Below are 26,401 nucleotides of genomic sequence, written 5' to 3'. Positions count from 1 at the left end.
GCAGTAGAACTCATTCAGGTCGTTGGTCAGCTGACAATTGTCCAAGGAGCTCTTGTACCTTGTGATTTCTTGCAAGCCCTTCCAAACTGAAGAAGGGTCATTAGCTGAGAACTTGCTCCTCAACTTCTCAGTGTACCTTTCTTTCCTTGGCAGCACTGATTCATCTTCTCAGCTTGTACTTGGCCTGCCTGTAGAGGTCTGCATCCCCGCTCCTGTAGGATCTACCCTTGCGTCAAAATGCCTCAAATCAAGTCAATGCCTTGTAAAAAACTGAACGATTTGGTGAAAGTGTACCAGAGTGATATTTGCTCTACAGACAACTGTATGCTGTTTTGCAAAGCATGTGAGAAAGCAGCAAATCATGATAAGAAATATTTCGTCTCCCAGCATGTACAGACAGCTAAACACCAGTCGGCGGCAGAGAAACTGAAGGTGGGAAATACGCAAGCTTGTCTGCTCACTAACTACATTTACTGCTGGCTCCAGTCGCAAATCTGAGTTTTCGAGTGATCTGTACAAGGCATTCATTGTTGCTGGAATTCCATTGTGAAAATTGGAAAACAAATCTCTCAGAGGTTTTTTAGAGAAACACACAAAGGAACCTATACCGAGTGAGTCATCATTACGGAAAAATTATGTTGACAGCAACTTCAACATTGTTGTGCAGAAAATTAGAGATGAAGTTGCACGCAACAAAATATGGATCTCAATAGATGAGACAACCTATGCTGTGGAGAGATATGTTGCCAATGTGGTCATCGGTACACTGAAGGCAGGTCAACAATCAAAGGAGTATATCGACATGAATACATAGTCTGCAGCTTGTTTCGGGTATGCACCAGTGACCTCAGCTGGGGTAGAAAGATGTTTTTCAGAACTGAAGCATATTCTGTCTGGCAGACGGCATAGTTTAATACCAGATAATTTGAAATAAATGCTAGTAATTATGTGCAACCAGGCAACTTTGGTCATTTAATGTAGTATACCTTTATATTATAATTTTTTACCATATTTTGGTGGTGGAAATACATGCCTTTTATGCCTTTTTTTGTCAATAAATGCCTTTTTTGTGCCTTGTTTGTAATTTTATTATGCCTATTTGCCTGCCTATTTCAGAGATTTTTAGCGCCTAAACATCCTGGCTCTAGTGATTGTCAATCAATGTAGAATTTTTAAAACTTTGAACTGATATTTTTTTGATATGTTTTTCCTGTATTTGTGTAGAATGATTTAAATTGTTCTTTAAATTGTTTGTTTGACCATGATGTGCCTCTTTCTTGTGCAGAACATATATTTTTTGCTAACTCGCTAACACCCTCTAACACCCACTTTCCCAATTCTTTTCCTCAATGCTATACATCATTGCCAATCCCTTTAGTTTAGAGAATCTGCTTACAATTGCAACTGTGAGCCTTGAGGAAATATGCAAGATGAGACTGCTGAGGTACACTCTCTAATTTATTTGTTCTTCAGGATAGAGATGCCCATCAACCAGTCTCCCTTTGCAATACGTGAGGATTGCAGCTTAATTGAGCATGGAACATATCCTGCAATCCTTTCTATATCAAAATGTAAACAGTATGAGAAAAGAACGATCCATTCATTATTACTACTATTAATAACACATGAACCACAGTAGGTAGCTAGCTATGAATCTAATTCCTGCCTTGAACATTGGTGTAATAGACTTCAGTAAGGAATCCTAGTCACCATTCTCAGTATTTGATCTAAAGAATCTTAGTTACCTAATTGCTAAGCTACAAAAAGAACTATGTCGTAATCTCTCAAACATTTTCTAGGAAAATGGAATTATTGCTTGGGGCTGCTTGTGGTGCAGTACGGCTGGGCACTAGACCAGAACACAAGTCATGCCACGTAAATTAGAAAATAGCTTATCTCAGTGAGCAGAAACAGTTGAAGAATACTTTAGTTCATTTTATTGATACACCCACTTAGTGACATTTTGTTATCATTATTTCATTAAAATACAGTGAAACTCTAATTTGGTATGCTTAGAAATGTGGTGGTGCCTTGGGTAGATTTGCCAGACTATTGAATTTTATTCCAACACATCTTTAATGCATTTTTTTAGATATTATGCAGTAAATTAAATTTTCCAGCCAGTGCCTTAAAGTTTAAGTCAACGCGGTAAACTGAACTCAGTGAGTTTAAAGGGAGTGCTAGAACTGGGGCCCGATTTTATTAAAGGAAGTGTGGGAATTAGCATGCGGTGAGCCGTCAATGTACAGTTTCTTATCATATTTCACCCCACAGGTAGGGTGAAATACTGGTGCAATGAAACTCTTGCTTACAGCAGCGTTGCAGGCACATAGACTCAGACCACACATGAAAACATAAATTCCACAAATTTCACAAGATTGTGAAAAAAAATGCAATAAAACAAGACATTTTTGCAAATTGCAATTTGAAAACAAGTCCATTGCAGGAGTCGGCCATTCGTCCCTTCGAGCCAGCACAGCCATTCAATGTCATCATGGCCTGAGCATCCACAATCAGTACCCCATTCCTGCCTTCTTCCCATACCCCTTGATTCCACTAGCCCCGATGAGCTCTATCTAACTCTCTTTTGAATGCATCCAAGGCAGAGAATTCCACAAATTCACAACTCTCTGTGTGAAAAGGTTTTTCCTCATCTCCGTTCTAAATGACCTACCCCTTATTCTTAAATTGTGGCCCCCGGTTCTGGACTCCCCCAACATTGGGAACATGTTTCCTGCATCAAGCGTGTCCAATCCCTTAATAATTTTACATGTTTCTATAAGATCCCCTCTCATCCTTCTAAATTCCAGTGAATACAGGCCCAGTTGCTCCATTCTTTCATCATATGACAGTCCTGCCATCCTGGGAATTAACTTTGTGAAACTACGCTGCACTCCCTCAATAGCAAGAATGTCCTTCCTTAAATTAGGAGACCAAAACTGCACACAATACTCCAGGTGTGGTCTCATCGCGGCCCTGCACAACTGCAGAAGGACCTCTTTGCTCCTATACTCAACTCCTCTCATTATGAAGGCCAACATGCCATTAGCTTTCTTCACTGCCTGTTGTACCTGTCTGCCTACTTTCAGTGACTGATGTTCTAGGACACCCGTGTCTCGTTGTACTTCCCCTTTTCCTAACCTGACACCCTTCAGATAATAATCTGCCTTCCTGTTCTTGCCTCCAAAGTGGATAACCTCACATTTATGCACATTATACTGCATCTGCCATGCATCTGCCCACTCACCCAACCTATACAAGTCATCCTGCATCCTCAGAGCATCCTCTTCACCGTTCACACTGCCACCCAGCTTTGTGTCATCTGCAAATTTGCCAATGTTACTTTTAATTCCTTCATCTAAATCATTAATGTAAATAACTGTGGTCCCAGCACCGAGCCTTTTGGCACCCAATTAGTCACTGCCTGCCATTCTGAAAGGGACCCGTTAATCCCTGCTCTTTGTTTCCTTTCTGCCAACCAATTTTCTATCCATGTCAATACCCTATGCCCAATACCATGTGCTCTAATTTTGCCCACTAATCAACCAATCAGTGAATCAATCACTAATCAGTGAAGAAAACTAATCAATACTTTATTACAGACTCAAGGTCCAGATAAAAGCCAAGACATTACATATAATAAACATATAGAAGCACAATTAATTACATACAAAAGCACAGTAAGTTACTAACAAAAGCACAATAAATTACTTATAAGCACAATGCATGGTTTAATCTCCTGTATGGGACACTAACCTCCTGTATGGGACATTATCAAAGGCTTTCTGAAAGTCCAGGTACACCACATCCACTGGCTTTCTCTTGTCCATTTTACTTGTTACATCCTCAAAAAATTTCAGAAGATTTGTCAAGCATGATTTCCCCTTCGTTAATCCATGCTGATTTGGACTGATCCTGTTACTGCTATCCAAATACGCCACTATTACATCTTTGATAATCGACTCCAGCTTCTTCCCCACCACTGATCTCAGGCTAACTGGTCTATAATTCCCTGCTTTCTCTCTCCCTCCTTTCTTAAAAAGTGGGATAACATTAGCTATCCTCCAATCCACAGGAACTGATCCAGAATCTAGACAACATTGGAAAATGATCACCAATGCGTCCACAATTTCTAGAGCCACCTCCTCGAGTACCCTGGGATGCAGACCCACCTGCTCACATTTGTTCCATATCCCTCCAAACCTGTCCTATCTATGTACCTGTCTAACTGTTTCTTAAATGTTGGGATAGTCCCTGCCTCAACGACTTCTTCTGGCAGCTTGTTCCATTAATCCACCACCCTTTGTATGAAAAATTTACCCCTCAGATTCCAAATAAATCTTTTCTCCTTCACCATAAACCTATGTCTTCTGGTCCTCGATTCACCTACTCTGGGCAAGACACCCTGTGCATCTACCCGATCTATTCCTCTCACGATCTTATACAACTCTATAAGATCACCCATCCTCCTGCGGTCCAAGGAATAGAGTCCCAGCCTACTCAACCTTTCCCTATAGCTGAGACCCTCTAGACCTGGCAAAATCCTTGTAAATCTCTATACCCTTTCCAGCTTGACACCATCTTTCCAATATAAGGTGCCGAGAACTGAACACAATACTCTAAATGCGGCCTCACCAATGTCTTATACAACTGCAACATGATCTCCCAACTTCTATACTCAATACTCTAACTGATGAAGGCCAATGTGCCAAAAGCCTTTTTGACTACCTGCAACTCCACCTTCAAGGAACCATGCATCTGCATGCCTAGATCCCTCTGCCCTACAACACCACCCAGAGCCCTACCATTCACTGTGTAGGTCCTGCCCATGTTAGACTTCCCAAAATGCAACACCTCACATTTCTCTGCATTAAATTCCATCAACCATCCCTTAACCCACCTGACCAATTGATCAAGATCCTGCTGCAATTTTTCACAACACTATCTGCAAAGCCACCCACTTTTGTATCATCTGCAAATTTGCTAATCTTGCCGTGGATGTTCTCATCCAAATCAATTGATATAGAAGACAAGCAGTAACAGACCCAGCACTGAAACCTGAGGCATGCCATTTGGGCTCCAGTCTGAGAAGCAACCAAAATTTTGTTGGAGTGTTTGGTGACATGATAAATCTTTTAAAACTTCTAATAAAGTAGAGGCCAGTTGCCAAACCATGGGAATTTCTGAGCATTGGGTAGAGTCGTACTGTTCTTGAGCACATAGCTAACCCATGATGGATGATGAAGCAAATCAGAGATATCTGTTAGTTTTAATGAAAGATTCACCATAAAGGAAAAAGGATTCCTTCCAATCTTTTTCTTGACTAACCCCCAGAATGTCAAGCATTAGTTTAATTTATTTGCAACTGTGTCCCAAGAAATAAAATGATTTAAGAATTTGAAAAGGTTTAAAGGTTTTCCAATCAAATTTAAATACTTGTGCGCATAGTCCTATAACTTGCTGCTTTTAAATGAATTTTCTAGTAAAGAAATCTTTCAGCGTTTCAGTAAAATATAATTAACTAAAATGCAATGGATTCTTGTTTCTTGTTTGTGAAACCTCATTTCCTTTGTTTGAAAATAAATAATGGCCAGAATTGTGATGCCTAGAAGATATTTGCATGTTACTTGACAAAATTAGCTCATAAAAATGCTCTTACATTTTCTTTAATTTACATTTTTACTTTCAAAATGAGAACCATTGTGAACAATTAATGGATTTATCTTGTTTAGAGCTTCCAGTTTGTCTTGACTTGATCTTGTACTGATTAAGTTTGTGTCATAGGTGCACAAATAATTGAGCAAAAATGTGTGCGGTAACAGAGATAACTGTATAACTTATGTCCCCACAGATCTATAACAGAACTATGAAATGTCTGGAACACAGAAATATTTTGCTTTGCATGCCTCTGAAGAGACACAAGAGCAAGATAGTTTACACAAGACAGCGTGACCAGACTTCCACCATTTGAGACAGACATCAAGCACTGTGCTCCCAACAGCAGGAAATCCTGTACAAGAAAAGTTTAAACAGACAACTGATAGCCTTATGCAAATATCCAAAGATACACAATTAAGCGAGAAATCACAAAATAACATTGAAGATAGCTCTTGGGTACAAAGTCAGGCAGCTAAGATGGATCCTCGAAAGATCAGTAAAAGACCAGCTGCAGAAATGGGATATAAAACTAATAATAAGAAATTGGTAGGTTTACAACTCCATGAAGCAGATGGTAAAAATCAGTCTGCTTTCAAATCAGCAATAGCTCCACTTGCTGGTACAGTTAAAGGTTTAAATATGATAAGAAGGCCTGAACCTCCACCTAAACGTAGTTCCTTAAAACCCATTGATACTGCAAAGTATCCAACACCAGAACCATCTACTTTAATTACAGAAAAGACTGAAAAAATTGCTGCTCGCAATGTAGGAGTTCATACTAGTAATGTTAAAGTTGACAGTAAAATCAGTGAAAAGAGTAAGATCATTTCTTCAGAAACAACTGAACAAAGTAAAAAAAAGAAAAGTCTCAACAAATCCCTTCCTCAAACATCAGAGGGTGCAATTGTCCATTTTGATAAAGAAGATGGTGCTCATTCCATTCATTCTCAAGGTATGAGGTCTGCTTCAGAACTGCTAGAAGAAGCTAAATATCTCGCAATGTCAGATGCACCAAAAATATATGAAAGAAACGTTCAAATTAGCAAGCCGGAGCAGCCCCTGACCGCAACACAGCAAACATTTACAGCAAAGGCAAATTCTGTAGATGGAATCATTGTTTCACTGCGGTCTGTTAGCCAAGCCACCTCCCAGTCTGCTTCAAATGTGAAGATCAAAAGACTTTTGGACAGAGTGCTTGGTTACAGTTCTAGCAGTAAAAGTGAGGTAGGTGAACCATAACAGATGGATACTTTCTCCAAGCTGAAAGTAATAAAGGATATTGTTTTTCAGAAGTGCAGCACTGTTAGATACAGCATTTGTGACAAAAACCTGGACATTAAAAGAGAAATGGGTCCGATCGCGTTAAAACACTGAGCTAAACCAGAGATGTGGTGCTGTGAATGTAGTTTTATTTGCAAGAATTCTCCTCGTTGAAGTGCACAAATAGACTATGATATTGTTGGTGTAGAGACACAGCGTGGAAAGAACCCCTTCGGCCCACTGAGTCCACATTAACCATTGATCACCCCTTCACACCAATTCTATGTTATCCCACTTTCTCATCTACTCCCGATACTTTGGGGACAATTTTTCTTTTAACAGAGGCCAATTGTCCTACTAACCCACACAAGTGGAAGGAAACTGGAGTGCCTGGAGGAAACCCAGGTGGTTACATGGAGAATGTGTAAACTCCACATGGACTACACCCAAAATTAGGATTGAACCCAAATGTTTGGCACTGTGAGGCAGCAGCTCCTCCAGCTGCACTACAATGCCGCCATAATGTAATGTTGAGGAAAGTATTTTTTTGGTTTTCAATAATAGATTAGGATATTATCAACATAGATCATGTCACTGGGGACACTCAGAAACTTAATATAGATGACCCCGCCTTATAGAAAGTTTGTGGTGAAGGGATGGGGGTGAGGGTTTGCATTCCTAAAAAAGGCCTGTATTGTGATGTGAAGCCATATCATCTGGCCATGTGTCTAGAAACGCGAGTTGGTATAAAATGTTTATTTCTTTTTTTCCCATATCAATTCCATGAAAGCAAATGTTATTCCCTATCTCAATTTCGTGGTAGTGATTTATGAATTCTGTAAGGGCATATTTCTGTAGCCAGAAAGGGTATAATGCAGGGGTTGCCTGTACAATAAAAAAACTAAACTAAACTAAAATTATCAACCAATAATCAAAAATACATTGATTAATTTTGTAACAAAATCAATAGGATGCCATGGAAGATGAGCTGAACCATCGAAAAAAGATTAGTATGGATGTCAAGGTTTATGGGGAGAAGGCAGGAGAATGGGGTTAGGGGAAGAGATAGATCAGCCTTGATTGAATGGCGGAGTAGACTTGATGAGCCGAATGGCCTAATTCCGCTCCTATCATTTATGAAAATTATGCTAATTTGAGAAATGAACTCTGAAACATTATGTTGTAAGTAACATGAACTAAAGGCCTGCTGTATCCAGGAAATATGAGCTATATATTTACTTTAATTTTTCTTTAATATTAGGGGAACAAGTGCGAATCAAGGGTAAAACTGAACTTTTAGTAAGCAAACTATAACAGTAGTGAAATAATATGACCTGCTGAGTTACTCCAGCATTTTGTGAATAAGACAATTGTGGAATTGTCTGTAATTTCAAGATTTGTGCATCCTGGTTGGACACAAATGCAGGAAATCTCTCTGGTTATTCAACCTCAAGGTTGCTGAACTTGGAGAATGATTAGTGCCATTGGAGAGCATGCAGGAGGAGACAAGTTTCCTGGTTTGCATATTCCAGGTCTTCTTGTAAATCTGGAAGAAGAGATTGGCAGTGCAGGAATGCACTGGAATGCATCACTAATCATACTTAAGATGCTGTGACAGAGATTGCTGCACAAAATGAACATCAAAGATCAGAAATGTATTTACTACTAGACCAAGTGGACCCGTTGGGCCCAAGCCTCTCCTGCATTGGTGCAGCACCCTCTCCTCCTCCCCCTCCCCCCCTCCTCCTCCCCCTCACCCTCCCCCCTCAAGTCAAGTCAAAGACAGTATAAAAATAAAGGAGAAGAAGCTCTTTCACACCTGGAGAAGCCGGATAGCACTGTGAGAATCATGTTCTTTGATTTCTCCAGCCGGGGCTTCTGGGGGCAAGCTGGAGAGCACAGGGATGGATCACCACCTCACATCCTGGATTCTGGACTAGCTCACCAACCGACCACAGTATGTGAGGACAAAGGACCTGGTCTTGGACAGGGTGGTCTGCAGCACCGGGGTTCCGCGGGGAACAGTCTTGTTCCCATTCTCAGTCTTGTTCCCATTCTCAGTCAATGTTCCCATTCCCAGTCTTGTTCCCAAAAACTCCATTCTTGTTCACCCTGTACACTGCGAACTTCAGGCACAGCTCTGCAGACTCCTATCTACAGAAGTTCTCTGACGACTCTGCCATCGTCGGCCTCATCACGAGCGACGAGGACAGAGCGTACAGAGAACTGATCAAGGAGTTTCTGGACTGGTGCCAGCGGAACTGCCTCCGGATCAACGCAGGGAAAACCAGGGAGATGGTGGTAGATTTCCGCAGGCGCAGCCAGGTCCCCCCGACACCGGTGAACATCCAGGGAATGGACATCAAGAGGGTGGATTCTTATAAGTACCTGGGTGTCTACCTCAACAATAAACTGGACTGGACTGAAAACACTGATGCACTATACAGAAAGGCCCAGAGCAGACTTTATCTGCTAAGGAGACTCAGGTCCTTTGGAGTGCAGGGGACACTCCTAAGGACCTTCTACAACACGGTGGTTGCATCGGCCATTTTCTATGGAGTGGTCTGCTGGAGCAGCAGCATCTCAGCGGCGGAAGGGAAGAGACTCAACAAGCTGGTCAGGAAGGCCCGCTCTGTCCTGGGTTGCCCCCTCGACTCAGTGCAGGTGGTGGGAGAGAGGAGGATGATGGTAAAGCTAACATTGCTGCAGGACAACGATTCTCACTCCATGCAGGACACTGTCACTGCACTGAGTAGCTCCTTCAGTGACAGACTCCACCCCAAGTGCGTGAAGGAGAGATATAGGAGGTCCTTTCTTCCCACTGCTGTGAGACTGCACAACCAGCACTGCTCCCAGCAGACGAGTCAACAATAACAGCTAAGAACACACAGAAAACTGACGACAATTTATGTATCTTTTATTTATAATGAATGATCTCTTGCTCTCTTGCTATCCACTTTGCTGCTATAACACTGTAAATTTCCCCGGTGTGGGACGAATAAAGGAATACATTATAAGTATAACATAGCAAAGATGAGTGGGAAGCCAGAGGATTGGAACTCTTTTAAAGAGCAACAGAAGGTAACTAAAAAGGCAATACGGGGAGAAAAGATGAGGTACAAAGGTAAGCTAGCCAAGAATATAAAGGAGGATAGTAAAAGCTTCTTTAGGTATGTGAAGAGGAAAAAAATAATTTAGACAAATGTGGGTCCCTTGAAGACAGAAGCAGGTGAATTTATTATGGGGAACAAGGAAATGGCAGACGAGTCGAACAGGTACTTTGGATCTGTCTTCACTAAGGAAGACACAAACAATCTCCCAGTTTTACTAATGGACAGAGGTCCAAGGGTGACGGAGGAACTGAAGAAAATTCACATTAGGCAGGAAATGGTGTTGGGTAAACTGATGGGACTGAAGGCTGATAAATCCCCAGGGCCTGATGGCCTGCATCCCAGGGTACTTAAGGAAGTGGCTCTGGAAATTGTGGACGCATTGGTGATCATTTGATGAATCACATGTAAAATATGTGAGAAGTAAAATAAGGGCATAAATAAGATTACCAAGTAAAATAATCCTATGTGATATTTTGTAAATTAAAAGTAAGGGATAGCCTCAAAAAGCAGGGCTTCCTATGGACAAAATTGTTAATTGTGAGGTTGTAGGAAGGAACTGCAGATGCTGGTTTAAACCGAAGATGGACACAAAATGCTGGAGTAACAGTGGAACAGGCGGCCTCTCTGGATAGAAGGAATGGGTGACGTTTCGGGTCGAAACCCTTCTTCAGATTGAGTCAGGGGAGGGGGAGATACAGAGATAAGGAAGCTCCAGTCACCATAAAGACTGTTAAGACATGGCCTGAAGGAGCTTCCTCGCAGCTGCAGGATTGCTTCGAAAGGACCAACTGGGATATTTTTGAGGATCAGGACTTGGAGGAGTACACATCAACTGTACTTTGCTACATCCAAAACTGTGTTGACAATGTCACCGTCGACAAACGCATCCGGTTGTATCCCAATCAAAAACCCTGGATGACAAAGGATGTCAGGTCTCTCCTCAAGGACCGTAACACCGCCTTCAGGTCTAGTGATAGAGCTCTATACAGTGCTGCTAGAACCAACCTGAAGAGAGGCATCAAGGATGCCAAAGCGTCCTACAAGAGGAAGATTGAGGACCACTTTTCCAACAATGACCCACGGCGGGTATGGCAAGGCATCCAGCACATCACCAACTACAAGACCAGCAACCGCACGACTGCCGACGGCGACGCCTCGCTGGCTGAGGAACTTAACTGTTTCTTTGCTCGTTTCGAGGTGAAAGCTACAGTGGCAGATATTACACCCTCTCCAGCACCTGACAGCAACACCTTCACTGTGCAGGAGTATGATGTTAAGCGCGTGCTCAGAGCAGTGAATCCCAGGAAAGCTGCAGGCCCCGATGGTGTGACGGGCAGAGTGCTGAGGGAATGTGCAGACCAATTATCTGAGGTCTTCACAAAAATCTTCAACCTGTCCCTTTTAAAATCCACCATCCCTCCCTGCCTGAAGTCCGCCATAATCATCCCACTGCCGATAAAGTCTGTCATCAGCGGTCTTAACGACTACCGTCCGGTAGCACTCACACCGGTCATCACAAAGTGCTTCGAGAGACTGGTCCTGCAGCACATCAAAGCCAGCCTCCCACCCACCTTCGACCCACACCAGTTTGCCTACAGAGCAAATAGGTCTACAGGGGATGCCATCGACACTGCTCTTCACACTGCACTGACCCACCTTGAACACCAGGGGAGCTATGTGAGGATGCTCTTCCTCGACTTCAGCTCTGCCTTTAACACGGTCATCCCGAGCAGACTGGTCACCAAACTTTCCGACCTTGGATTTTCCCAAACCATCTGCCAATGGATCAAGGACTTCCTGACCAACCGCCCCCAGACCGTCAAAATAGGCCCTCACCTCTCCTCCACCATTACACTGAGCACCGGCTCACCACAGGGCTGTGTGTTGAGCCCCATCCTTTACTCCCTCTACACTCACGACTGCGCCCCCACCCATCCCACCAACACCATCATCAAGTTCGCGGATGACACGACTGTGGTTGGACTCATCTCAGAAGGAGATGAGACAGCCTATAGGGATGAAATCCAAAGGCTGGCAGCATGGTGTTCAGTGAACAATCTGGTCCTGAACTCCTCCAAAACAAAGGAACTTATAATTGACTTTAGAAAAACCAGTGGAGATTACGACCCACTCTACATCAATGGGGTCTGTGTGGAAAGGGTACCAGCTTTCAGGTTCCTGGGTACGCACATCGCAGAGGATCTTACCTGGTCTACCAACACCATCACCACAGTAAAGAAGGCACAGCAGAGACTCCACTTCCTGAGGATCCTCAGGAAAACCAACCTGCAGGAGAAGCTCATGTTGTCCTTCTATCGCTGCTCCATCGAGAGTGTGCTGGCATACTGTATAACCACATGGTATGCCAGCTGCTCAGAAAAGGACAGGAAGGCCCTTCAGAGGGTCATCACGACGGCCCAGAAGATCATCGGCTGCTCACTGCCCTCCCTGGAGCACCTGTTCAGCCTACGCTGCCTCAGTAGAGCAGGCAAAATAATAAAAGATCCATCCCACCCCGGCCACCGTCTGTTTGTTCATCTGCCCTCTGGTCGACGTTTCAGGTCGATCAAATCCCGAACAAACAGACTTAAGAACAGTTTTTACCCCAGGGCCATACGAGAACTGAACACTACCTTTGCACTAGGCAACACCGTTAAAAAATCTTGTACTTAATATAATTGTATTTAATTGTATTTATGTATTTATTTGTTTTTGCATTTATTGCATATATGTTTGTACGCACCGTCAGGATTGGCTATTTTTTTAATTTCGTTGTACTCGTTGCAATGACAATAAATGAATATTATTATTATTATTATTAAAGTGTGAAAACGAGACAAGGGATAGAGATCAAGGAAAATGTAGAATAGATCATTGTTAGCTGGGAGAAGGTAACAAATCAAACAGAGATAAAATGTAAATGACAGACTAATCGGAGAACTGGGAAGGGTGGAGGGAGAGGGAAAGCAAGGGTTACTTCAAGTTAGAGAAGTCAATATTCATACCGCTAGGGTGTTAGCTGCCCAAGCAAAATATGAGGTTTTGATCCTCCAATTTGCGCTGGGCCTCATTCTGCCAATGGAGGAGGCTTACGACAGAAAGGTTAGTGTGGGAATGGAGGGGGAGTTAAAGTGTTGAGCAACCGGGAGATCAGGTAGTTTTAGGCGTACTGAGCGGAGGTGTGAGGAACTGCACGAGGAAGACATCGATATAGTTATTAATGGATACTTTGTGTTCATTAGTAGATATTAGAGTAATGGGGCAGGTCCCCGAATTATTGGATGAGATTTTTAAGCATATTGAGGGGGTTACCATTTTTGAAAGTAGACCGTAATGAAATAGATCCCAGGATGTGATGAGAAACCAGGGAGCAAGTAGCAGAGAATATGACCAAGTAATGTGGACTAGTTAGGTGGTGGGTGTAGATCAGTCACTATATTCCTGATCCAGGCTGGGTCTTTGGACTGACATCCTATGGAATGTGTCTGGCACATGTGTGGTTGTAGCTTTATTGATAAGATATTAGAACAATCGAGATGGTTGAGAGCGTGGGAATCTTTCTCTGCCGTCTACAATGCTAATAAAGAACTTTCTACGAAGTTAAACGACACGTCGTCATTACAACTTCTTGCATGGTGTCATTCTTTGGATGCTTTCAAGAGAGAGCTAGATAGAACTCTTAAAGATAGCGGAGTCAGGGGATATGGGGAGAAGGCAGGAATGGGGTACTGATTGTGAATGATCAGCCATGAACACATTGAATGGCGGTGCTGGCTCGAAGGGCCGAATGGCCTACTCCTGCACCTATTGTCTATTGTCTATTGTCTGTAGAAGTGGTCTTCCGGAACAACATCAGCTGGAAGTTCGTGAGTTTTTTTTTTCCTCTCTTTTCTTCACAAGAGAGGTCGGAGAGTCTGTTTGCTGCTATGGCTGATGCATTTCAGAAGCCGGATCCTCTCGTCTTCGACAACTACATTGGCGAACGCTGGCGCATCTTCAAGGAACAGTTTGATGTCTTTATCGCAGCCGCTCATTATGACAAACCACTTCGGGCTCAAGCAAATATGCTCCTCAATCTTGCAGGACTGGAGGCTTTTAAACGATCTAAGCAATTCGAGTACGTGGTGGAAGTCATACAACCTGCCATTGGGGGTCAACCTGCGGTCGTCACCCCTACTGAATCGAGGGAGGATCCTGAGTGTCTCACGAGAAAATTTCGACAACTATGCAGCCCTTGGACCAATCTTACCATGGAACGTCTCAAGTTCAACTCCAGGAATCAAAAGAAACTGTTGAATCATTTATTTGCGCTTTAAAAACGGCAGTGAGGAGCTGCAGGTTTGGTGTGCTCTCTGATTCAACAGTCTCTTTTGATTCCTGGAGTTGAACTTGAGACGTTCCATGGTAAGATGAGCTTATGAGAGATAGGCTAGTTTGCGGTCTCACTAGTGACAAACTAAGAAAAGAACGTGCGTGACTTTGACTTAACTCTGGATATGGCTGTCTCCATCTGTGAGAATCATGAGGCAACGATTCTTAACACCCGGACGCTAACTAATGCACAACGATCTGCCACAAGTATCGATGCTGTTCAGGCTGCATTCCGGAGAGAACGTAAACCTGAGATAGCGGTGAGAGTCCAGCCAGATATGTCTGGAATGCGTTTTATTGTGGGCTGTACCAACTGTGGAGGAAATCATGCAGCAAAAAGGGGGAAATGCCCTGCTTTCGGCCAAATTTGTCATGTCTGTAAGAAACGGTAATTCTGAAGCTACAGAAGCTACAGAGGCATTTCTCGGTCCAATGGGCACCACATACTCTCATGTCTGACAATGCTGGGCAATTCACAAGCCAGCTTTTTAAAGATTTTACTGTGCAATGGGACTTCAATCATGTCACCAGCAGTCCGGAGTATCCCCAATCGAATGGGCTGGCAGAACGGGCAGTCCGCAGCGCCAAACAAGTAATGGAAAAGTCCCACCGAGCCTGGTCAGACACGTTCCTAGATCTCCTCAATCTCCGAAACATGCCATGTGACACGACTCTTGGGTCTCCAGCTCACAGACTAATGTCCAGACAGACACGTGCTGCCCTTCCTGTCTCGAAGCAACTGTTAGAGCCACATGTGCGCGAGCCACAGGTGGTTCAGGCTCAGCTACTCTACAAAAGGCTGTCACAGAAGGCGTGGTATGATCGTTCAAGTCGTCCCCTCCAACCTGTGCAGGAAGGACAGACTGTCAGGCGACAAACCCAGAAAGGCTATGATCGTATGGGCATGGTCAAAAGGAAATGCCAGGAACCCAGATCCTATCTTGTTCAGTCAGAAGGAGGCTTTACAGAAGAAATCGTAGACACCTCTTACTGGTAGAGGAGCCGGTACTATCACAGCAAATCCCGTACGATCCCTCGGAATACCCAGGTGAAATGATGTGGACAGAAGATGGCCAGGCAATATCTATGGAAAGAGAAGCAGTTAACATTTGAGAGGTCAAAGACTGAGAATATTGCCATCAAATTAATCATTTACAAAGGGAAATTTGTGCCTGATGCAAATAGATTAAATCTTTAAGGTGGTAAGAGGGAATATCGATGGAGATAACATCTTTGATATAGGATGTTTGATGTAGTTTATGTGGATTTTGAAATGGTCAAAATAATAGCTTTGCCAGGAAAATGAGAGGTCATGCGGCTCAAGAAAAAATGTTGCAAATACCTTAAATCTATACTCTGTTTAAATATTTTGGAATCAAGTTGAATTCAAAATGTTTGCATACTGTTTGGATTTAAAGTAAATCAAAAATTCTGATGCTAGAAATTTGAAACAAAAATAGAAAATGCTAGAGATTCCCAGCAAGGCAGGAGGCATCCGTGGAAAGAAAAACAGAATTGACTAGATTTAAAGTAAATGGTAGATGAATTAATGAGGGGAAAAAAATCATCCAAAAGAAGGTGAAAATCTGTAGCTCATTCCATGAAAGAGTGGTAGATGCAAAAGTGCTCAGATGGGCATTAAGTAGATGAGCATTTGAATTTCCTTAACCAACAAGATTACTCAACAAAAATTGTTTTAGCTTGGTAACTTTTCTCGGCTAACATGAACATGATGGCTAGATGCCCCTTTCCTAAGAATTGATTGGGTTTTTTTCCACTTCTGATGAAAGGCCTTTTATCTGGATTCATGGTGGATTGGCAATATTCTCTTCCTCAAAGCCATTTTCCCACCCTTTTTTTTCTTGATAAATAATGCTGTTATGTATGGCTTTCTCCCCTTTCAAAGGTTACGAGGAGAAGGCAGGAGAATGAGGTTGAGAAGGAAAAATAGATCATCCATGATTGAATGGCGAAGTAGACAATAGGCTGAATGGCCTAATTCTGCTCCGATGTATTATTGTCTTAAGGTCTTTGTATTTTGATCTAGATTCCAGCATCTACAGTTTCTAGTGTCCCCATACTGCTAGAATTTGCAGATGTCACCTGTACTACTGCTCTTTTGTATACAAATGGTGTGAGCTGTGCTAAATTTGTGCAATTTTCCATCCAAATCACACCTGCATTAACTAAACAGGAGGTGCTGCAGAGCCCACCTTTGTAGGCCTATCAGCAATGTTTGCACAGGAGCCTGTGGTACCATTTTTTTCTCCACTTCACTATTAAAATGTGTTGCCTGGTGTATATTTGCCATCTGAGCATTAATTGCCTTCCACTATATTCAGCAGGAAAGGCTAATTTCAAGTTGGACTGCCTATAGTTAATGTGGGGAGAGAAACAGAATCAGAACGTCTGATGTTCGGTTAGCAAATTGAAATGTCAATTCTGCTTTTCAACCTGTAGATGTTTACTGACCCAATGAGTATTTCCACTGTTTTGGTTTTATTTTCAGATATTCAGCATCCACAAAATTTGGTTTTATGTGTCAATTGTTAATGCATGTGTTACTTTACAAAACTTCCAAAGAATACTTCAGCCTTCAGGGTCTTGGAAACCCTGATCTGAGTGCTTCAGTGAGGTGACTCAAACTGCACTGGAAGCATCTCACTGGCACTTAAATGGGAAGACGGTGGAAAATGAGGCAGGCTCTTTCTGTACACTGAATACACATGGCTGATAATCTTTGTGTATTTATTGATAACACCATGGCGGTAGAGTCAAAATACAAACACATTTGAATTCCTTCCCCATTGTAAAATTTAACTGGGGTTTTTGAAAAGCTGTCATTTTGATGTGACAGTCAATGTATCAGTTTCAGAATAAATTAACATTACCAAGAATAATTACAATATTTTTATTGGGGCTTGAAAGTGAATTATAAATATAAAGTAGGATCAGATGCAGAAAAGGGTTAAACTATACGGCATACTTCTTTTAACAAAGTGGAGTGCTGTGTTGATATCAGCAACATGGTGAATTTTGAAGCTTTAAAGAGATTTAATTTTTAGATAGTGAAAATGGGGAGAGGAACAAAGTGGTAATTCATGCGTTTAAGCAGCAGAAAAGTATTACTGTCAAATGATTTACATTCATGGTTGTTGGGCAGAGATACAATTTGAGCTTTAGGCCACTGGGTCGATAAAATAATTGGTTAAATTTCTTGGAGAGGACAGAATTGTTTTTTTTAGTCAATTGCCTACTTTTATGTGAAATTGGTGCATGAAATTCACCATGGAGCATTGTTTCTGTTTGTGATGGTTATAGTTTTATATGGTTAATTTTAAGCTAGTGAAAGTGCAATGAAAATCAGATTTAGTGCGGTTTGCATAATTGTAATCTAACCTTGTTACTGTTTAACAGCACCCTTTACATTTTTCATGTTTGGTTAAGAAAGACTGAAAGTTTATTTTGGGGAAGAATGACCATTGTTTTTCTGACTAGATTCTTGCTTTTTCTGTCTGCATTACTTCTTAAAATATATAAAAATAAACATGAAATTAGGTAGTTTCATGGCTAATTAGTGTGCATTTGTCCAGGTTGTTCATCTGTTGATTGATTCCATATGTAAAGATGCAGCATATCTGCAGTGTATGTCACTGGAATTCTGAAATCTACACAACTTCAGTTGTTAATGATGCTGGCCATAATTGTTCACTGCGACATAGCTACATCAAGGTGCATAATAACTCAAACTACTCAGTGCCGGATTAATATAGTAGGAAAAGTAGCATTTGCTACGGGCCCCGCACTAAATACTTGCAAGCTAAGTGCTTGAAGTCGGCATCCCACTGGGGGGCGCTGTGTTGCGCGCGCCGCTCCACAACCGCCGTGGTTTGAATGTGTTGGCGGGGCTGCGCGGACCAATGGGCAGCCGGCGCATCACCGCCCAACCACCCAGTCTCCGGCCCTCTTACTCCACACACCTCCGGCCTCACCCAAACACCTCACTCCTCCAGACCTCTCTGCTCAAATATTGGCCTTGTCTCCCCACACAAACCGGCCCTCTCACTCCTCGCTCATCGGCTCTTTTCTCTCAAGTCCCCGGCCCACTTCCACCACCTCATCACCCCCCACACACCCCCCCCCCCTCATCTCTCCCACTCCTCCTGCCCTCCTTCTCCCTACGCCTCCGGCGCTCTCTCCCCACTCCTCTGGCACTTGCTCCCCCGAATCCGCTGCTCACTCTTCCGCATACCTCCCGCCTGTTCTTTCCCTACCCTTCCACCCCTCCTTCTCCTTGTTAGGGCCTTCTCTTTCTCCACTCCTGCGGTCTTCACTCGCTCCCCACTCCTTCGGCTCTCTCCTTCTCCCCACTCCACTGGGCATCTCTCTCCCCAATCCCCCTCCCCTCTCACCTCCCAGACTTTCGTCCCTCCAAATAGCTACTGTTCCAGTGCTCACTTCCGCCAATCTATCTCCCCCCTTTATTCTCAGTCTTCTGTCCTACTCTCCCTCCTCTTCTCCATCCCACTCTCCCCCCTGCGCATCTCCATTAAGCTCTCCCCGTTTTCTCCGAACCTCTCCCACACCTCCCTCCATGCCCCTCCCCCCGCCCCTCCTCCAGCCTTTACTTTCCATTTCTATAGGCACTTTCCCCCCACACCTTCGGCCTTTTCTCAGCCCATACCCGTCCGTACCTCTTTCTCTACTCTTCTGGCCCATACTCCCAAAATCCTGCGACACCCTCTTACCCATCCCAAAAGCTCGGGCCCTCTTTCTCACCAATCCCCCGGCCTTCTCTCCTCACTTCCCGGGCCCTGTCTCCTCCTCCACTCTTCTACCACCTCCTCTACCCACACCTTGCATGCCTCTCAGCATCCACTGCTCCAACACTCCCTTCCCCTACTCCACCCCTCTCACCCCTATACTTCCAATCCCACCTTTATTCACTCCTCCGGCCCTACCTTTTCCACATTCCTCCGGCCCTCCCTGTCTCTACTTCTCTGGCACCCTCGGCTCCCACTCCTCCAGCCGTCTTCTCACAATCCTCCGTCATTCTCCCTACGGTGTCGCAGTGGTAGAGTTGCTGCCTTACAGCGCTTGTAGCACCGGAGACCCGGGTTCGATCCCAACCACGGTGTTGTTTGTACAGAGTTTGCACGTTCTCCCCGTGACCGCGTGGGCTTTCTCCGAGATCTTCGGTTTCCTCCAAAGACGTACAGGTTTGTAGGTTAATTGTCTTGGGGTATTTGTAAAATTGTCCCCAGTGTAGGTGGGGATCGCTGGTCAGTACGGACGGTGGGCCGGAGGGCCTGTTTTCGCACTGTATCTCTAAACTAAACCCCTCCATCACACCCTCTGAGATTCCCATATTAGGCCTGCGGGCCGCTGTCGTCCCGGACAATGTAGGCTAATGGAGCTCGTTAATGTTAACGGAGTTCGGGAAGCGGGGCCGAGTGTGTTCGGGGCGCGGGGCCGAGTGTGTTCAGGGAGCGCAGCTGAGTGTGTTCGGGGAGCGGAGCTGAGTGTGTTCGGGGTGCGGGGCCGAGTGTGTTCGGGGAGCGGAGCTGAGTGTGTTCGCTGAACAGAGCTTGCAACCCGCCTCCCGGCCCATGTGGCCATCATTGCTGGAGCGGGAACACATGGCCGTTGTCTGGGTGAGGTCACGTGGGGCGCGGGCGGTGACGTCACCTTGTCCTGTATTTAAGGCCCCTTTATAATATATGCTACTAGCTTAATCCGGCCCTGAAACTACTGTAATTAATGAATTTCCCAGCTCACAACTTGATCTTTGTGGTCATGTGCCAAAGCACTTGCAGGGTCAATAAGTGCAGCACTTTGGAGACAGGCTTGGATTGAAATTATAAATTAAATGTGACGTGCACATTTGCGTAGCATCTTTTTCTATTGGTGTGCCATAGAGGTAGAATCTGGAAACTAAACACAAAGTGCTGGAATAACTCAGCGGGCAGGCAGTATCTCTGGAAGACATGGACAGGTCACATCTTCACTGAGCACATCAGGCAGGTTTGTTCGGCTGAAAGTTTCCATTCTGGCCCGGGAGAATAGTTTTAGGCCTCTATATTCATTTATAGCAATAGTTCTTCCATTAAATGCTTTGAGAGACATGTCTAGATAATTTGGATGCCAAAATATGACACACAATTGGTGTGTGAGAACACAATTGCACATTTTATAGGATTGCACAAGAACATAATCCATATCATTCCCTGCAGATCCATATGCCTATCCAAAAGCCTCTTAAATGCTACTATCGTGTCTGCTTCAACCACCACCCCTGAAAGTGCCTTCCAGGCACTTACCACCCTCTGTGAAATAAAGACTTGCCCTGCACATCTTTAAACTTTGCCCCTCTCACCTTAAAACTATGCTGTAAACTAAACTGTATCTCTGAACTAAACTAAAACTATGGCCTCTAATATTTGATTTTTCCATTCTGGGAAAAAGGTTCTGACTGACTATCTAAGCCTCTCATCATTTTATGTACTTCCATTCAGTCTCCCCGCAACCTCCAGGATTCCAGAGAAAACAATCCAAGTCTGTGCAAACTCTTCCTCTAGCTAATATCTCCTAATTCAGGCATCAATTTGCTAAACCACCTCTGCACCCTTTCCAAAGCCTCCACACCCTTCCTGTAATGGGGCAACCAGAACTGCACCCAGTACTTTACCTAACCAAAGTCCTACACAGCTGCATCATGACATCATGTCAGATTGGGAGCTACCCAAACACAATTGCTCCCAATTTACTCTCCCTAACTCCTGCCTAATAAGCATGGAAACAGGCCCTTCAGCCCACAGAGTCCGCGCTGACCAGCGATCACCCCATACACTAACACTATCCTACACACCAGGGACAATTTTACAATTTACCAAAAGCAATTAACCCACTAACCTGCACATGTTTGGAATGTGGGAGGAAACCGGAGCACTCAGAGAAAACCCACACGATCACAGGGCGAATCTATAAACTCCGTACAGATAGCACCATAGTCAGGATCGAACCTGGGTCCCTGGCGCAGTAAGGCAGCAACTCTACAGCTGCACCACTGTGCCACCCAAGTTTGAAGTCTATTAATTACTAAGTGGGAATCCCATAAAACTGGAAGCAATTTGGAACACGTGTCATAGAGTACCAGTCAGTGTTATGATTGCTTTAGGCATGAGTTATGTGGTTTTGTCAAGGCAAGTGATGGACCTACTGCTGCATTCCTGGGAGTGGAACATGTTCATGCATTGCTGCCGAACACGTTATACTTGGGAAAGGTCTGGTGGTGGGACCGTCATAAGCTTCCAGTAAAGGAAATCATACAACAGATGCTTCATCGCCTTCAATGCTGCTGCGTACAACAAATGTTAAAATCTAGACAAATCCTCTAAATACAAATATAAGTAGTTTGGTGTAGACATAGCTTGCGTTTGATGTTTTCAAAGATTGTTAAAATAAGATTGTTAAAATAAGAGCAAAAGATGAGAATTATTAAAATATTTCTGAATTGAAATATCTTTCACAATTTGTTCTAGGATTTAAAGGTAAGCAAGATGTTTGAGAATTAAAAACAGCTTTCAATTGTCAATGAATTAAAAAAACGATTTTTCAGAAAACCTGTAAGTGGGTTTCAGGGGCATTTCTGCCCTCTAGTGTTCAAGGGTTGGAACTATAATGTAAGTATGCATGTCAATGTTAAAATAATAATAATTATGGCTTTATTTTAAAGTCATCTCCAGCAGTGATAACTGTGCAGAACGAGGGGGATGATGTAATAATTCCACAGTCTGAGGATGCGTTGAAAATTGCACGATATGAGGATAATGTGATAATTTCACAACCTGAAGAGGGGGTATCAATGCAAGATTTGCAACAGACAGCTGAAAAACAGGTGAGAAAGATAGTTTAATTACTAATTAAAATACTTAATGTACAATGCAAACTAAATCTAAAAGTTTGAACGGTATGTTATTTCCAATAGAAAATGAGGAAATAATAGTTCATATAAATATACATAAAATGTAATGTTAAGGCGATTTTCACAAATGCTAATTTTAACTATGGAGTTATCTGACATTATTGCAAGCCTATTATTTCTGAGTTTCCATGACAATCAGACAATCTAGTATAATGTTCAGCGATGAAAGACCTCATGAAGGAAGGGTGATCAAAGGATAAATCTTCATGCTGCTGCCACGGGAAATCTTGAAGCTAAAATAACTCGCTCAGTTTGATGGCAGCATTGTCGGCTACATTTTCATTGTCGCCATCTTCTAATTCTTCTATTGAGTTATTAGAGCCATTGCCTGCATGTGATCCAAACCAAACAAGATTCATGATCAAAATGAAGGTAGATACAAAATGCTGGAGTAACTCAGCGGGACTGGCAGCATCTCTGGAGAGAAGGAATGGGTGACGTTTCGGGCCGAGACCCCCTTCATTATCAAAATGCTTTCTCCGCTCTCCACAAATTTAGAATTGTTTGCATTTGCTTTTAATAACCGGATTGAAATATCTATAGTACTCACTTTCACTGATCTGTCCTTGCATACGTGTCCTTTGCATTATCTTCCACAGATATATCTTTATTAGCTCAGTTTAGCACTTTTTCTGGATACAAATTGAATCTTAATAAGAGCGAACTGTTTCCTTTAAATAGACTGGTTCCAATTTATAATAACTTACCTTTTAAATTAGTTAATGATTATTTTATATATTTAGGGATTAAGATTACCAAAAAACATAAGGATTTATTTGGGGTTAATTGTTTACCCTTATTGGATCAGATTAAATGTTTATGTACTAAATGGTCACCATTATCAATATCTCTGGTAGGCCGGATTAATGCTATCAAGATGATTATTTTACCTAAGTTTTTATATATATTTCAAGCAATACCAATTTTTATTCCCAAATCCTTTTTTGATAAAGTTGATTCTAAAATATCTTCATATATATGGCAAAATAAAAATCCTAGATTAGGGAAAAAACATTTACAAAAATCCAAAAAGGAAGGTGGATTGGCATTGCCTAATTTTAGATTCTATTATTGGGCAACTAATATTCGTTACCTGAAATGTTGGCTAAACGACTTGGACTTATCTCCGAGTCCTCATTGGGTAGATTTGGAAACTAAATCGGTACAAGGATTTCCATTGGGCTCTATCTTAGGAACTTCTCTTCCTTTAGCTCCTTCTAAGTTACATAAACAAATTGACAATCCGATAGTTAAACATACCTTACGAATATGGTTTCAATTTCGGAAATTTTTTGGATTGAATTATTTTATTTTAGAGATGCCCATTGTATCGAATTTTTTCTTTCACCCCTCTCTGATGGATCAAGCCTATCTAGTTTGGAGGATTAAAGGTATAGTACGATTTTCAGATTTATTTTTGGATAATTGTTTCATGTCTTTTGAACAATTATCTAACAAATATAATTTGTCCAGTCCTCACTTTTTTAGATATTTACAGATTAGGAATTTTTTAAACATGGTTCTTCCTTCTTTCCCTAACCGAGACTCTAAGGGTATTTTGGAGAATATGTTACAATTAAACCCCCTTCAAAAGGGTGTAATATCAAATCTTTATAATATAATTATGAAAATACACTCTGATCCCTTTTATAAAATTAAGAATGATTGGGAAAGAGAACTTAATCTTACTATCCCTATTGACAATTGGAATAAAATTCTTCGACTTGTTAACTTTTCTTCTATATGCGCTAAACACTCTTTGATACAGTTTAAAGTCGTTCATAGGGCTCATATGTCCAAAGATAAACTGGCTCGTTTTTATTCCCATATAAATCCTATATGTGATAGATGTCACTCTGAGATAGCTTCTCTTACCCATATGTTTTGGTCATACCTTGGAAAGGTACTGGAAAGACATTTTCAGTACTTTGTCTACGGTTTTGAATATTGATCTACAGCCCCATCCCATTACTGCAATTTTTGGTTTACCAATGATAGACTCTACTTGTTTATCTCCCCCCATTTGTCGGATGATTGCTTTTCTTACATTAATGGCCAGAAGATCTATTTTGTTGAATTGGAAAGAAATCAATCCTCCTACTTTATTTCATTGGTTTTCTCAAACTATTTCATGTTTAAATTTGGAAAAGATTAGAAGTACTGTTTACGAACCTTCGATCAAATTTGAGCAGACTTGGAGGCCATTTATTCAATATTTTCATATCATGTAATGTGACCTTATTCCAACCTTTTTCGTTCTTCTTGATATTGCTTTATGCAGGTAGAGGGGATTGGAGCGGGCGACACTACTATGTTTTCGTTAACCACCTGGTACAGTCTGGTTTTGGTTTTTTTGGGTTTTTTTTCCTCTTTTTTTTTCTTCTTTTTCTCTCTCTTTTCGTTTTTCTTTTATCCTTATCTTTTTCATATATATACCGACATATCTTCTAGGTATAGATAACAATTTGTTTTACACAACCTGGGGATATTTATGTTATACATTGCCATTGCTTATGCTTATGTATTCCCTTATATTTATCCACTTATGTATTTTTGTATGCCTATTGAAAATACTATAAATAAAAAATAAAAATAAAAATAACTAATATGTAAAAAAAATAATTAAAAAAAATTAAAAATAAATAAATAAATAAATAAATAAAAAATATGTACAACAGTCAACTGATAATAAAAAGTAACTAAATTCTGTACCTGTGGAAAGGTGGACCTATATTTCCATGCCTTTAGACATGGTAAAAAATTGCTGGAGGAATTCAGTGAGTCAGGCAGCGTCAGTGGAGGGAAATGGATAGACAATGGTCAGGACCTGTCTTCAGACATCTAAACCATCTAAACTGTCAATCATCTAATCATCTAAACTGGCAAAGGGGGGGGGGGTAGGGTGAATGAAGGGGGAAATAGTTGGGAATCCAGATGGGCCATAGGGGAGGGATGGGGGTGGTTGAGAGGGGCGTTGTGGGAAGGAGGGGGGGGGGGGGAATTAGTGAGGGGTTACGTAAAATTGGTGAATTCAGTGTTCATACTATTGGGTTGTAAGCTAACCACGTGGAATATGAGGTGCTGTTCCTCTAGTTTGCATGTGGCCTCACTCAGACAATGGAGAAGGCCCAGGACAGAAAGGTCAGTGTGGGAAGGGGAGTTATAATAGTTAGCAACCGGGTGATCCAGTAGGCCAGAGGGCCTTGAGAGCTTCTTGATGGGGGATGGAGGTGTAGTGGGACTGGACATCCACGGAGAAGATATTGCAATGGGGTTCAAGAAGTTAAGAGTTTATTAAAGACTTGAAAGGCACATGAGGTGCCATGGATGTAGGTGGGAAGGGACTGAACAAGGAGGAGATAGGATGAAATCGAGGTATGTGGAGATGAATTCAGTTGGGCGATGAGGAGACAGAAATGATGGATCTGCTGGGACAATCCTGTTTGCCGATTTGAGGAGGAGATAGGGCAGTATGGGGCTGGGGAACGATAAGGTCGGGGGCCTTAGGGGGAGATCACCAGAGGTGATGAAATCAGAAACAGTTTGGGTGATCAGGTAGGGTACATATGTAGAGGTGTCCAAGAGCTCGCGCCTGGCCTCAGCACAGTAGAAGTCAGCATGGCAGACTACAGCAGCACCTCCCTTGTCGGCTGGTTTAATAACAATGTTGGGATTGTTGCTAAGTGAGCTGAGGGCTGTGCATTCAGGGGGGGGTGAGGTTGGAGTGGCTGAGTAGAGAAGTCAAGAAAGTTGACATCGCAACGGTAGTTGGAAATAAAATGGTCCAGAGAGAGAGTAGAAGGCTGGCATGGGAGGGTCGAAGAGAAGGGGGAATGTTGGAGGCGGGAGAAGGAATCATCACTGGGAGGTGAGGACTCCTTCTCATAGGTTCACGTGCACCTCCTCCAACTTCATCTACCACATCCGGTGTTCCTGATGTGGCCACGTATACATCGGCATAACCAAGCATTTCACTGAACACTTGTGCTCAGTCTGCCATTGGCAACTGTATCTC

General features: G+C 42.5%; 1 protein-coding gene across 4 annotated transcripts in view; it reads left to right on the top strand.

The window, feature by feature from the left end:
* The window catches only part of ttc6 (tetratricopeptide repeat domain 6), a 134,305-nt gene that overhangs the window by 4,579 nt on the left and 103,325 nt on the right, over positions 1-26,401 (top strand). For all 4 annotated transcript variants that reach the window (XM_078407164.1, XM_078407163.1, XM_078407162.1 and 1 more), the window contains exons 2-3: positions 5,852-6,882; positions 22,138-22,299. In XM_078407164.1, coding sequence (XP_078263290.1) covers positions 6,049-6,882; positions 22,138-22,299 — 996 coding nt within the window. In that variant the 5' untranslated portion in view covers positions 5,852-6,048. The remainder of the gene's footprint in view (positions 1-5,851; positions 6,883-22,137; positions 22,300-26,401) is intronic.

Source organism: Rhinoraja longicauda, chromosome 10 (assembly GCF_053455715.1).
Source record: "Rhinoraja longicauda isolate Sanriku21f chromosome 10, sRhiLon1.1, whole genome shotgun sequence".
Classification (NCBI taxonomy): Eukaryota; Metazoa; Chordata; class Chondrichthyes; order Rajiformes; family Arhynchobatidae; genus Rhinoraja; species Rhinoraja longicauda.
The sequence above is the reverse complement of the archived record's forward strand: the minus strand, read 5'-3'. Positions and strand labels throughout refer to the sequence as shown.